At 48.0% G+C, this 14,276-nt stretch overlaps 1 protein-coding gene across 2 annotated transcripts in view; it reads left to right on the forward strand.

The window, feature by feature from the left end:
* Window positions 1-2,937: 2,937 nt before the first annotated feature.
* emilin1a (elastin microfibril interfacer 1a) overlaps window positions 2,938-14,276 on the forward strand; it is a 32,996-nt gene continuing 21,657 nt past the window's right edge. For both annotated transcript variants that reach the window (XM_083934359.1, XM_083934358.1), the window contains exon 1: window positions 2,938-3,292. In XM_083934359.1, coding sequence (XP_083790485.1) covers window positions 3,177-3,292 — 116 coding nt within the window. In that variant the 5' untranslated portion in view covers window positions 2,938-3,176. The remainder of the gene's footprint in view (window positions 3,293-14,276) is intronic.

Below are 14,276 nucleotides of genomic sequence, written 5' to 3' on the forward strand. Positions count from 1 at the left end.
TGATGAAGGGGGCAATGACGCGATGGCTATCAATACACACAGACCAATGCCAGAGTCTGACCACAGGAAAGAGAAGATCACATTAAAGGAGTTGTTCAAAACCCTGAGATTCAAAGTTCAGGAGCAGTGAAAAGCAAGTTAGCATTGTGATTGCTAGCATATTAGCATTCTAGCTTTGCTGTAGCCTTGTTAGCTGAGTGACCCACGGGTTAAGGGTGTTCTCATGCATTTGTCGTACATTAACCAACGAAAAGTAACGCGCAGTTGTGTGTCGTCCACGTATTGATTGTGTGTATTCCCACAATGAAAGCATGTGATAGGGAAGGGGGGGACGGCTGGCGAGTTAAACACAGGACTTTATTCCACCTCAAGGCCATTTTGAAGCTATTCTGGAGCTTTTACATGATCTTCATCAGCAGAAGAAGAAGAAGAAGAAGAAGAATTACATCTCATCTCTCATCTCATCTTCAGCCTCTTATCCGGGGTCGGGTCTCAGGGGCAGCAGCTTTAGCAGGGGACCCCAAACTTCCCTTTCCCGGGCCACATTAACCAGCTCTAACTGGGGGATCCTGAGGCGTTCCCAGGCCAGTGTGGAGATCTAATCTCTCCACCTGGTCCTGGGTCTTCCCCGAGGCCTCCTCCCAGCTGGACGTGCCTGGAACACCTCCCTAGGGAGGCGCCCAGGGTTCATCCTTACCAGATGATCCTGAACCACCTCAACTGGCTCCTTTCAACCCAGAGGAGCAGCAGCTCTACTCCGACAAGAATTACTTTAATATTAAATACACACACATGCACAGACAGGACCTATACACATGTCAGAGTGAGGGGGATGCTAATGGATCAGCGCCACGAGTAGTTGGGGCATCTTCCTCCGCAGTGCCCAAGAGATGAACTAGCACCTCTTCAGCCACCAGTCCACACTCCATTCATGGTCCACAAAGGGACTCGAGCCGATTCCCAGCCGAGTCACCTATGGACTGAGCTACTGCCGCCATGGATGGAGTTTGCCCGTATGTTATTGAACTGTTCCATGCAGGAGATTTTTCTCATTTTCATAAACTGGAACACGTTAATGCATTTTCATCCAAGTGGACTGAACAGTTGAGATTTACAGTTTGATCACTGATGTTAAAAACAGTCCATTTCTATTTCTACTTTACTCGTCCCGGTACGAGCAGTAGCGTTTGGTTGCTAATGTTAGCGTTTGGTTGCTAATGTTAGCCAACTTTAGCTCTGGAACAGACGCGGCTCAGCCAGTCCGCTGACTTCATGGCTCTGTTGTGCTTCTGCTCAGTCAAGTTGCCTCCATTTGATTCCTTTAAAGCCTCAAATTCAAGAATCTGCCTCTGCACGCTGATAGGGTTTCAAGGCACAACTCACACCGACACATATTGACATTAAGATTATTTCTGTGGTCGCCCTCAGAGTCGCATGCCTCGGCTCTGGCATTCAGCTTCTTCTGGAAGACTTGGGCCGTGCACCGCGTACAGCCTGAGGCGGTCCAAGGCCCCGGGGTACTGGCCCGGTCCAAAATCCAACCGTGGCGGGGAAAAAAGCACCTAAAGAGCTCCCAAAAAAACTAAATTCATACATCTATTCCTTCATCTGTTCAGTAAAGTGCTTATTTCCCTTGTTCATCACATTAAAGTAGATGTTATTGTGCTTTAAACAACCAAATTGATGTTTATCTGCTGATAGAAGGACGACATATTCAAGGAAATACATTTTTTTTCATGTTTTTAAATAGATTTGCCGTCGGAGCAGCAACAATTATACAACTAATAGATCAACAGAAATAAAATCGGCGACTGCTTTAATCATCTTTAAACTGTCAAAAGTGATTTTTCATGAGGAAAAGTCAGAAAATGCTGTTTCAGTTTCTTAAATATGCAGATCTTCTCTTCTCTGGTTTATATCACACATGTTATCCCATATAACAACGTCTAAGCACTCTCCAAACCGTGAAAACACCACACGTAAATTCAAGTGTTCGTACGAATCCTAATACATAAAGCTTAAACAGAGAGGGCAAAGACTACAACGAGGGTTCAAAGCCCCCTTAAATCATAGATAAGTCATAGAGTGTGGTCTTTACCTACTCCGTAAAGTGTCCTGAGATAACTTTAGTTATGATTTGGCACTGTAAATAAAATTGAATTGAATTAAGACCACGCGTGGCACCGGGCCCACTCCAATTCCACAACCGTTAACTGGGTAAACGTCATCATCGCACCATAACAGGGCAAAATGCTGAATGTTCCCATATTGCTCCACCTGAGTTTGACCTGTAATGACGGGTCTGTGAGTCCTCCGGGGTCTGTGAGTCCTCCGGGGTCTGTGAGTCCTCCGGGGTCTGTGAGTCCTCCGGGGTCTGTGAGTCCTCCGGGGTCTGTGAGTCCTCCGGGGTCTGCTTGTTTCTCTTGGACTTCACTCTCGGTTTGTTTTGGTGTAAAACGGCTCTGGAAAGGTTTCAAATGTTTAAAAATGACCTTTCAGTGCCAGGCCAGTGAAACAGTCTCAACTGGAGGAAGAGAGAAGGAGCTGAACTGAGACTTAAACAGAAACAGAGAGAAAATGTAGAGAGGGGGGGGGGGTCCATACAAGCATATGGAGAGAGAGAGGGGGGGAGAGAGAGAGAGAGAGAAAGAGAGAGAGAGAGGGGGGGGGGGAGAGAGAGGGGGAGAGAGAGAGAGAGAGAGGGGTCCATACAAGCATATGGTGAGAGAGAGTTAGGGAGAGACAGCGAGAGAGAGAGAGAGAGAGAGAGAGAGAGAGAGAGAGAGAGAGAGAGAGAGAGAGAGAGAGAGAGCCTGACTGCTCCTGGAGCCCTGACAGGAAACTTTCCTCTGGTTGCCCCTCAGCTCCAGCAGCAGCAGCAGCAGCAGCAGCAGCAGCAGGAGCCGCAGCAGCAGCAGCAGCAGCAGGAGCCGCAGCAGCAGCAGTCGGAGCGCACCGCACCGCTTCAGCCGCAGTTTACCATGTGAAACGCACTTGAGTGGACTGTGCGGTGTGTGCGGGACTCTGTCAGCCTGTGAAGTCCTCATGGCTCTCCGTCTGTGTTCACCGGCAGCGCGTCACTGAAGAGCACCAGCGCGCACACCGAGACACTTCTCCAGGATCCACTTTGGAGCTAAATGACATTTGTGCGCTTTTAACGCGCCCCGGACACGAGGATGGAGACCCTGCTTTACCTGCTCGCCTGCTGCCTCACGGCGGCCCGGGTCTGTTGGGGTCTTGGATACGCGGAGTCCAGTATTCAGTCCGGACAGAGAGCGGCCAGCAGACACAGGTAGGACCAGGAACGGAACCGCACCTGTGGACATGTTTCTTTACCTGTGGCTCCATCACTTTTGGCTGTGTTTGCGCATGTGAGGTCCGGGGCCCCAGGGGGTCCTTCAGGGACTCTCAGACCACATTAAGTCCGTTTGATATGCAGAATAAAACACTATTATGCATCTAAACCATTTCATTGAATTATGTCAAACCACTAATATTCCTCATGTATCATAAAAACTATAATATTAAACACAAACCTTGTGATACATGAGGGATATTAGTGGTTTGACACAATTCAATGACATTATTTAACTACATAATAGTTTTTTATTCTGAATATCAAATGAATGTTGAATACCAAACTGACTTAATCCAGCAAATATATGTTTTGGGGTTTTCAGTACTTCTCTGTGGTGATTTTACATCGTTTTAATGTAAATTTCAGTCATTTTATACGATTAAAACCTTCCATATGAGGTCAGAGGGGTCAAATCCTCATGATACTGGGGGATCTTTTCTTCATGAATGTCAATATCATCCCTTGCAGAGTGTGTTTGTGTGTGTGTGTGTGTGTGTGTGTGTGTGGGGGGGGGGGGTGTAGTGGTGTACCTGGTTTATAGGGATTACAGCTATTTACTGTTTCAGGGCCTCTAGTGAAACAGTGTCAGGGGGCCCTGAGTTTCCTGCAGCGCCCCCCGGCTTGGAGGATAATTCATCACTTTGGTGAAAAGCGTGTTCCAGCCAAAGCGAAGGTGGACGGGCTCTACGGGGGGGAGCCGCAAGTTGCAGGGATCCTGAACTATGGACAACATTGGTGTCCTTCACTGGCGTCATTAATCCACAAGACTGATAGTGTGTCTCAGGTTGGCAATTTAAAGTTGAGGGGGTGCGATTTCCCAAACTTGCCCTTTTTAACGGGACAGTAAGGAAATCATTCAGATCTGAGAGAGAGTTGATGAATAGTTGCTCGTAAATCAGTGATGGCTGTTGGAGTCCCTGCTCATAAAGCTGTTAATACTGTCAGTGAGCCAACACATGTTTGTTTTTACTGTGCTGTTGCCGCCCCATAGTGTGTTATTAGCATGTAATTGAGCTTCTGCCTGTGTGTGGACGACCCCCTCGCCTCCATGAACACATGTGTGGCTTGTTTGTGTACTTGAATAAGGATGTTTGGACATTGAATGACTGAGAATTCAGGTGTGTGTGTGTATGCATGAATAAAAGGGTGAAGGGGTGAATGGATGACAGAGTCCATCTCTCACATGTGGTATGCGTCTGCCTGCGTGCCTGCATGTGTTTGTACTTAGCGTGCGTGTATGTGTGTATGCAAAGCAGACCAGGCTTCAGGCAGTTGAGCTCCTGCTGCTGCTGCTGCTGCTGCTGCTGCTGCTGCTGCTGCTGCTGCTGCTGCTGCCGTGGCTGCCTGATGATACATGGATGGTTGATGTTCTTGATGTATAATGCAGTAAAGGACCACGGGTCAGAATCCAACCTGGCCGCTGCAGCACTCACTTTAACAAGCCCGTGCAAAGATGCGCATGGATCGATCATTCTCTGCGCTGCGTTCTCCTACACCACAGGATAAAAGTGTCAACTCTACTTCACCGTGTTGTTGTGTCACAGCCCGCTGAGAGCTGCATCCAATCAGCAACCGGGCTTCTTTCAGGGGTTCGAGCGGCCGTTTGTTGGACCTGCTCTCCCACAGGGCCGACAAACGGACGCTCGAGCGACTCACATGCACATTAGGGCTGTTTTGGCGAGATGTACCCGCCTCATTCCGGGTATTCGACCATAGTGGAAACGTACTAATGGAGCTGAACTTTGGGCAACTTTGAGAGAAAGTGGGAGCCGTGAGGCAAGAGGAAGACAGAGGAAGAGGAAGGAATTGGTAAACAAAGTGGAAATGAGTGCTAAAAACTCAGGGGAGAGAAAGTAGAATAGAAAAGAGGGATGTATGAAAGCATCTGACAGATAGAGGGTTTAGGAAGAACAACAAGAAGCTACAAAATCTGTCAAAGTGAGAGAAACGAGAATAAAAGAAGCAGAAAGTCTAAAGAGAAGAGGGAGAACCTGAGCAGGCGTGACAGGAGAGGATAAAAGAGTGAGAGAAGCAGAGGAGGAGCAACACGACAGGAGAAAAGACAGACTGACAGTGGGTCCTTAAATGCCTTCCCCCTGCTGAAACCAGTGGGCTGTGAAGGAGTCAGCAAGGCAGGCCTGTGAAGTACACACACACACACACACACACACATACAAACCACACACACGCAAAGTGACGCATCGGGGAAAAGAATGCGCTGGCCCGTGGCAATGCGGTTTGCCCCCGTGACATCCGTTTGAACTCAATTGATCTGTTTTGACAGATGTGTGAAGTATTCCATAAGTGATAAAGGCTGTCGGATGAACTGAAGACATCCAGCGGGGGTGTTACAGGGGGCTCAGGAGGACCCCGAGGCGTCCGACACATCTCCTGCCAAAATGTCAGACCTACACGTCACGCTGCCAACTCCGCGGACAGCTACAGAAGACGAAGAGGGAAGGAGCGGCGCGTTTGTTCGTATGTGTAGGTCGATAAAACAGTTTGAAAGACGAGACGTTAGATCGCCACTGGAGGGGAGCAGGGAGTAGATGCAGAGCACGCTTCATCATCATCTTTCTCTCTCGTTAATCACACTTATTCCCCACCCTTAACTTCGTATTTACATCAGCTGCAGGGCGCTCCGTACAGGGCCATAAAGACGGACGGATGAACACATGTTACTCTTGTTCAGTCACAGGAGGTCAGTTGTTTAAAATAGGCTGTTTTACGGCCTTCTGTTTAGAGGCCTGTGATCGGAAAAACAGGAGAGCCAGAGACGGTATGATCCAGGGACGTTAGCCCAGGGAGGGCTGAAAGTAGGCCTGACGTCTCCTCTGGTTGCTCCTCTATTGTTGATCTGCTCTCGTCCGACCAAGTTCTCACCGGTCGGATACTCGCTGGTGTTACTTTCATGAGGCTGTTCAGCTGAGGTGCCTTGGTTGAGGACCGTGATACGGGATTCCTGCAGAAGTAGAGATTTACACAGCGCTCCCGTCGCAGATGCACTCATCCCAGGATAAAACATTCAGTGCGTTTACATGCAGTTTAAAAACCAGATTGTAATCGGGATAAGGTCGTACTCTGGTTTCTCAAACACCATGTAAACGCCGTACCCCGGGTAAAATCTGCGTTCTCATGCCCCGGTTAACAGACGTAGAGAACTCCTTCAGTAACCAGAGTTCTCTTGCATGTAAACATCTCACCCGGAGTAATATCGGGTTTCTCGTCTGCGCGTGTGCAGGGGTTATAACTCCCTCCTCCCCAGTCTGTGACGGTGGCTTTTGACCCGGAAATAGAATTAACCAGGAAGCAACAGCGCTGAAAACAACAACAACAGAGCGTTCCCTTTAAACCGAGGGAGGACTTCGCAACGGCAACTTACATCACTACAGAGAAGATCAGTTTCTGTCGTAATTCTGTCCGAAAGTCGTCCGTTTCTGGTTCTGACAAAGGTGAACCGGGAAAAAAAGCCGTATTCAGAGCAGCTGTATGTTGGTGCAGCGCCACCTACTGTACCGGAGGAAGAGTTACTCTGTCATTTTCCCATTCAACCCCCTCTCATGTGTACGAGGGGACCTTTAATAATCCCGTCATTCCCTTATGGTAAGGTCATTTTCAGTTTACTGATGTGCATGGAAACGCACTCACTTTGGTGGACACACAGTCCTGCAGGGTAAAAAATGCTCAGTGTTAATGAGATAACCAGGTTTCCTTTTTTCCATTAACCACTCATTTGGTTAAAGAGTAGGTAGAATAGCAGTTGACCAAGACTTTCTGTGGTCGACTAGAGCCCCAGCAGAATGTGCACGAGCCAAAATCTTATTTTCATGGTTTGGTCTAGGGCTTAAATCCATGAATGAATCCTATAGCCACAGCATGTAGTCTTAGTAAATGTGTGCGCCCAACAGTTTGGTGAAGGCATTTCCCTGTTTCAGTGTGACAATGCCCCCATGCACGAAGCCAGGCCCATAGGTTAATGGTTTTCCCAGTTGGGCGTTGTAGAATTAGACTCACCAGCACAGAGCCTGACCTCAACCCCCTTCAACACCTTTGGGATGACTGAACACCCCCAAAGTCAGTGCTAGCACCATCAGGTGGCTGTCAAGTAACAAATAACATGATTATAGCTGCATATAAATGCTCCTGGTTCTGTAATGAGATGGTAAACGATAAGGTCACTACATGCTTTTGGTCACATGGTGCAAATACCACATATTCTGCTATTGCATACATTTCATCAAAAGCATCCATGCAAAAGATTTCCTGGAACCATTTAAACATCAGCAACTCATGAACTGTAGTCGTGATTGAGTGAGGAGTTACCCCTGAGAACACGTCAGGTCTGGGCACAGAAAGAGAGTAATTGTCAGTAAGTACGCTCATTTAAATAACTGCCCCAGAGCATGCTAATCAATCCCAGTGGCTCCAGTGCAGCAGAGGCAGACTGCGGTTGCAACAGTTTGATGGATTGCCACAAAATGTACCACAGACATGTTTGTTCCCCTCTAATAACCTCAGAGTGATGATCTCATTAGTTTTCATGTATCACTATTGTCAAATTCTTGTCCAATTCTTTGGTTTAAGACAAAGTACTTTATGAAAAAATGACATTCCCATCAGTCTCAGCTACATTTTGAGAGCTAACTGGTGTGTTAGCATGCTAGCATGCAAAGACATTATACCTGCTAATCATCTACAGTCATTAAAGTGAAATCATCCCTTTTTCTGCAAATACACTCATCGAATAAGTCATAGAGGCAATATTTTTGATGTAAGAACGAATTGAATTAACAGAGAAATCCTGGAGAGTCGCTAACAGCCGAATGTGGCTAACAGTGATTAGCTCAGGGCAGTACGGTGAAGGCATTCAAAGGTCTTTTTTAACCACTAATGCTGCTGAAAATAACAGCAAACCTCTGCAGCAGCATGAGAAGAGTCCCCTCGCGCCCCAGGCCCGTTTGTACTCACACTACCTGGGCCTCGGCGAATGCTTCTTGCTGCCTATACGTCATCACGCCGTAACACGTCACACGCATTGATGACGTCATGGCGATGCGTGGCTTTGTTTCCAGATCTTTCCGTAGACCTCAGAGTTTTTGTGCGTCTTGTCGACTGTTTTTGAATCTTTTCATCGACCAAATCTGCAGTAAACACTCCACCTCCGCATCACACCAACGTGAACCTTTCACCGCCATTGTTTGAAATGTCCGCGCATGGTCCCTCCTTCTTTTTTCTACGTCCCAACAGGAGCACAGGAAATGACCTCAGTACCACTGTAGGCCTCGTGCTCGTACACGTGTGCACGCTCGTGCTCGTACATGTGCAAACACACCACCTCTCCCAAACGGGCTGTGGACGGTCAGCTGGCAGCAGTTATGCGTGGAGCGGTTGCACTCACACTGCTCCAACGCACTAGACTTGACCCGAAAAACCTGTTTTGGCGCGGTGTGGAAGGACAGTGTGAGTGCGCCCTAAACGTCATAAAGACAAACACACAAAATCAAATTAAAGGTTGGAAGCGAGTGGTGGTGATGTTGAAGTCATCATGAAAGCTTGAACAACTGGAAGAACAAAAACCTGTATGTCTCTTAAGCCTTCGTTTACCACAGCGAGAGATGGAAGAGCCCGTCGGCTTTTGGTTGAGCCAGGGTGATGACCTACAAAGATACATCAGCCCCTCAGCGCTCTTAAGTGCTAGCATACCAGAATGTTCCCGTGTGTCGCCAGGCGATTAGACCGTAACAGGATTGTCCTCTTCTTCACTGAACCTCGGACAGGATCCAAACACACTTCATCTGTGTGATTTTCTGCTTTCCGCTAATTAGGGCAGCAAACAAAATCTCATTATACATGCTAATGCCAATGTGGGAAAGGGGCTTCTTTCTGCTCACAGCCCTTTTAGTTTAATTACCAAAGTTCCCAGCATGCATTGCATTTGGGAAACCTTTCTTTACCTTGTTTAGATAAACTTACAGGATACTATAGAGACTTGGATCCCTTCCCAACGATCGTCCCATCCCACCATACGTGAAGAAGGGAAACCAACTTAAAGAGAAGACAGGGCGAGTTTATGTGTGTCGCACAATTCAACTGCAGTGTAATTCAGGGCGCACTCCCACTGTGCGTCCGTCCCGTGCCCCGTGCTTTAGGGTCCTTGTCCCCCCCTCCAGACCTGTTTGTACTCACACTACCTGGGCCTCGGAGAATGCTTCTTGCTGCCTATACGTCATCACGCCGTAACACGTCACACGCATTGATGACGTCATGGCGATGCGTGGCTTTGTTTCCAGATCTTTCCGTAGACCTCGGAGTTTTTGTGCGTCTTGTCGACTGCTTTTGAATCTTTTCATCGACCAAATCTGCAGTAAACACTCCACCTCCGCATCACACCAACGTGAACCTTTCGCCGCCATTGTTTTAAATGTCCGCGCATGGTCCCTCCTTCTTTTTTCTACGTCCCAACAGGCGCACAGGAAATGACCTCAGAACCGCCGTGGGCCTCGTGCTGGTACACGTGCGCACGCTCGTGCTCGTACATGTGCAAACGTGCTTTACTAAAGCCCACCTCTCTCAGAGGGCCGTGGACGGCCAGCTGGCAGCAGTTATGCGCGGAGCGGTTGCACTCACACTGGTCAAACGCACTAGGCTTTAGCCGAAAAACCTGTTTTGGCCCGGTGCGGAAGGACAGTGTGAGTGCGCCCTTACAGAGTTTTACATAAAACGTTAAAAGCATTTGGAAAAACAAACATAAAAGATGGTTACAGTCACAGAAGTTACAGTGCAGTTTACTGAAAAACACACGTAAAACATTAACATTTAAAACACATAACAGGTCATTTAAAGCATAAAAGATTGTCACAGTCTCAGAAGTTAAAGTGCAAAAGCAGCAGAAAAGTCTTCAGTCTCGATTTAAAAGAACTTAAAGTTGCAGCAGACCTGCAGTTTTCTGGGAGTCTGTTCCAGATTTGTGGATCATAAAAACTGAACAAAGTGGCGAGACACTTAAATAACGAGCGTACTCTTTTGCACTCCAGAGCAGCTGATAAAGTTTTACCTGCATAAATAGTCTGAGCTATTTTTGGGGCGAGGGTCGCTGGGCTTTGAGGACACTTGTGTCTCAAAAGCACACGCCTCCATAAATGGTTACAACTCAAGTGAGGCACCAAAAACCTCCTGCGGCCCTCCGAGCGCTGACGTATCTGAGCGATCACGCTGAAGCGAGTGACAGTATCATGGACATTCTCTGTGTATCTCTGTGACCGCCAGGCTAAACAATCAGAGAGACGTTTACACAGCCACGCTGTCCTTCGACGCTGGAACACGTCCAAAAAAAATAGTAAAACTTCATTTTAAGACGGACGCAGAGAGCCTGGAGGAATGTGTGTGTGTGTGTGTGTGTGTGTGTGTGTGTGTGTGTGTGTGTGTGTGTGTGTGTGTGCGTGCCTTTGTGTTTGTCTGTCGGCGTGCGATCACTCAAGCGTGAGGGAGTGCACTCGAGTGTGTGTGTGTGTGTGTGTTGTCGTCTGTGACAGTCTGTGTGCTTTGCGGTGTGTGTGTACAGGGGTGTACCTTTACAAGGACGTCGGAGGGGTGCTTGACCTTTGGGCCCGCGGTTCAAACACAGAGACACGCCCCCCATCCCCCCCACCCTCCCCTTCCATCCACTCATTCAGGCCGCCGTCGAAGCCTTCCCCCTTGAAGCTAAATGAAAGATCCCTCAACAAAAGGCGCCGCCAAAGTGGTCCCTTTGTTTGAGCAGTAAACCTCGGCTCCCCTTTCTTTCCTTCTTTCATTCCTTCTTCCTCCCACTTACTCTCCGTGTCGCTTTTGTCAATGATTATTCCAGTTTTACCCACAATTCTCCTCCGCGGGGGCTCATGCGGAGCTGCTGTTGTGTAAAATTAAGCAGGTATGCGTGGGCTTGCGTGTCAGACTGCGGCTTCCTGCTCGGCTGTGAAGTGTGTGTCTGCCGTTTTGTAAAGAGGTGAAATTTATTGGGGAGTTAAAGTGATGCTCAGACAGGTGCAGGGGCTCCACTCGTGCTGAGTTACGGCTCAATAAATAAGAATAAGACGTGCGCAATGTGGAGTTTCAGCGCTCGGTGCCTAGCGGAGATGTAATGAAAACATTGTTTGTGTGTGTGTGTGTGTAGGAGGAGGACGGGGAAGTGTATTTGTGTTAATTAACGTGTGTGTAAGTGTGTTTAGGCTGGTTTCCTGTGCTTGCTTGTGTACCTGTGTGTGTGTGCTTTTATAAACGTGGGAAATCAAACAGCTCCTGACGTGCTAATCCGACTTTGTGGGCCGGCTTTTTTGCACCTGATGGTACGAGATTCAGCTCAGCGCATGTTTCATCATATAAATAATGTCCAACATATATAATGATGTGTGTCATACGGTGATAGAAGGCGTCTACGGTTTAAAACGCAAGGTCATATCTCAGGGCACCGAGGGGTAGACTGTGTTAACACCCATAGACTGTGTTTCTCTCTTTATTAAATTGCCATAAAACAACTGTAACACACACACACACACGCACACACACACACACACGCACACACACACACACACGCACACACACACACACACACACACACACACACACGTACACACACACACACACACAGGCTTTATCATTATCGTATTGGAGAAGTTAACCAGATCTCTTCCACTTGTAAAACCGAAACATGGTGTTTGACGACACTTCCAATAAAAATGATTTGGGGCATTAAGGAGGAAGACTAACTGGTGCGTTGGTTCACCAGTTCACCTCTCCCTCCTGAGAGCGTCCCACATGAGGCCAAACACCCCCCCCCCCCCCCCCCCCCCATGTCATCCTGACACACTTGGTATCTGTTTGGCGTCTCTACTACAATTTGGAATAAAGTCCCGTAGGTTTTACCGATGTCCGGTTGCACAGCACGAGTCGTTGAGCTTTAAACAACTTGTTTAAATGTTTAAATGTTAAGAAAGTATTGTTCTCTAGTGTTGTCTTTATCTGCTGCTGTCCCATAAACATCCTACACATACATATGTAGTGAATTTGTGCAGGAACAGGACTGTTTATGCTTAGTGTTTTCCTGTGGTGCTGATACTGCAAGAGAACAAGGAGCTGCTCAATATGCCATTCAAGACACACACACACACACACACACACACACACACACACACACACACACACACACACACACACACATTTAAACACCATGTTACGTCTTAAACGAGGATATATGCCAACTTAAGCAAAGTACGCTCCATCCTACTGTGGAAGAGTGGGTCGTCCTCCATTCGAGAGATTGGCAGTTCGATCCCCAGCTCCCCCGGTCCACATGTCGAAGTGTCCTTGGGCAAGACACTGAACCCTGAATTGCTCCCTGTGCTGCGCATGGGTTTGTAAATGTGGTGTGAATGGTCAGATTAGATGGTCTGTAGATGTCCACTGCATCAGAGTGAATGTGACAAACACTGTGAAAGCGTCTTGAGTGGTCAGAAGACTAGAAAGGCGCTTTATAAGTACAAGTCTGTTTACCGTTTACCAACCAGTTGATGGAAACTTGCCCACTTTTAGGCCTAGTCCACACAAACACGGGTATGTCTCCTCACAGCAAGAGGGTTCCTGGTTTGAATCCCTGCTGGGGCCCTTCTGTGTGGAGTTTGCATGTTGTCCCCGTGTCTGCGTGGGTTTTCTCCGGGTTCTCCGGTTTCCTCCCACAGTCCAAAGACGTGCAGGTGTTCGGTTCATTGATGACTCTAAATCACCCGTAGGTGTGAATGGTTGTCTGTCTCTGTTCGTCTCTATGTGTCCTGTGATAGACTGGCGTCCTGTCCAGGGTGGACCCCGCCTCACGCCCGATGTCAGCTGGGATCGGCTCCAGCCCCCCCGTGACCCCGACCCCGGGATAAGCGGTTGAAGATGAATGAATGAATGATACATGAAACCCCAAAATCGGCCTCTGTCAGCTGGTCACGTCTAGAGCGCTCCACACGTCTCCATGGATACAACCGATCCTTTACCGTCGCACAGTGTGACGTCGAACAATGTCGACAAGAAGACACGGTTTTCCTCGGTTTACCTGTCCACGCGTGACGGCTGAAACTACAAAAAGTTCACCCTGGACTCCGGTTTCAGGAGCCCACAGCTGCGGTGACGTGTGGATGAAACGCCGAACACATGCTTTCAAATACACCTGCGTTCGTGTGGACCGCCCCTTAATCCATTTATTTTTTGCTATGTCAAATGTTCTTTTTTGCTCTGACAGTTGAATGAAACCCAGCTCCAGTGTGTGTGGGTCTGCGTGTCTTATGCCCGTGTGAGTGTCCTCGTCTGGCTGTGCACGTCTCCTGTTGGTGCATGAATGCGTGTGTAATGGGTTTTGTCTGCTACATGACGTGTGTTTGCTTGTAACTGTGTTTTACACTTGTGGAAAAGACGCCAAGTCTATTTAGTGGACTTTCATCTGAGCGATTTCTCTGCAGCCTTCTGGATTAACGGGACTTTACAGGATTACTGTGACTGGAACGCTTCACTTCACACGCGGGTTAGCGAGAGAACGAGGCGCACAGGCCGGGGAGGGCGAGGCAGAAATGTTATGAAGGTGTCACCGTAAACAGGAAACATGAACAAATTCACTGGAGTCTTTTTTGACACATGCACACACACACACACACACACACACACAAACACACACACACACACACACACACACACACACACACACACACACACACACACACACACACACACACACACACACACAAGCACACACACAAGCACACACTACACTAACACTTATGCAGGCACATAAACACACAAAGACTTTGGATACATGCACAAAAACACATTATGGGACAATACACAAACACACACACACACTCACACAGGCACGCACACACACACGCAAACACACGCAAACACGCAC

This window comes from Echiichthys vipera, assembly GCF_963691815.1.
Source record: "Echiichthys vipera genome assembly, chromosome: 19".
Lineage (NCBI taxonomy): Eukaryota > Metazoa > Chordata > Actinopteri > Perciformes > Trachinidae > Echiichthys > Echiichthys vipera.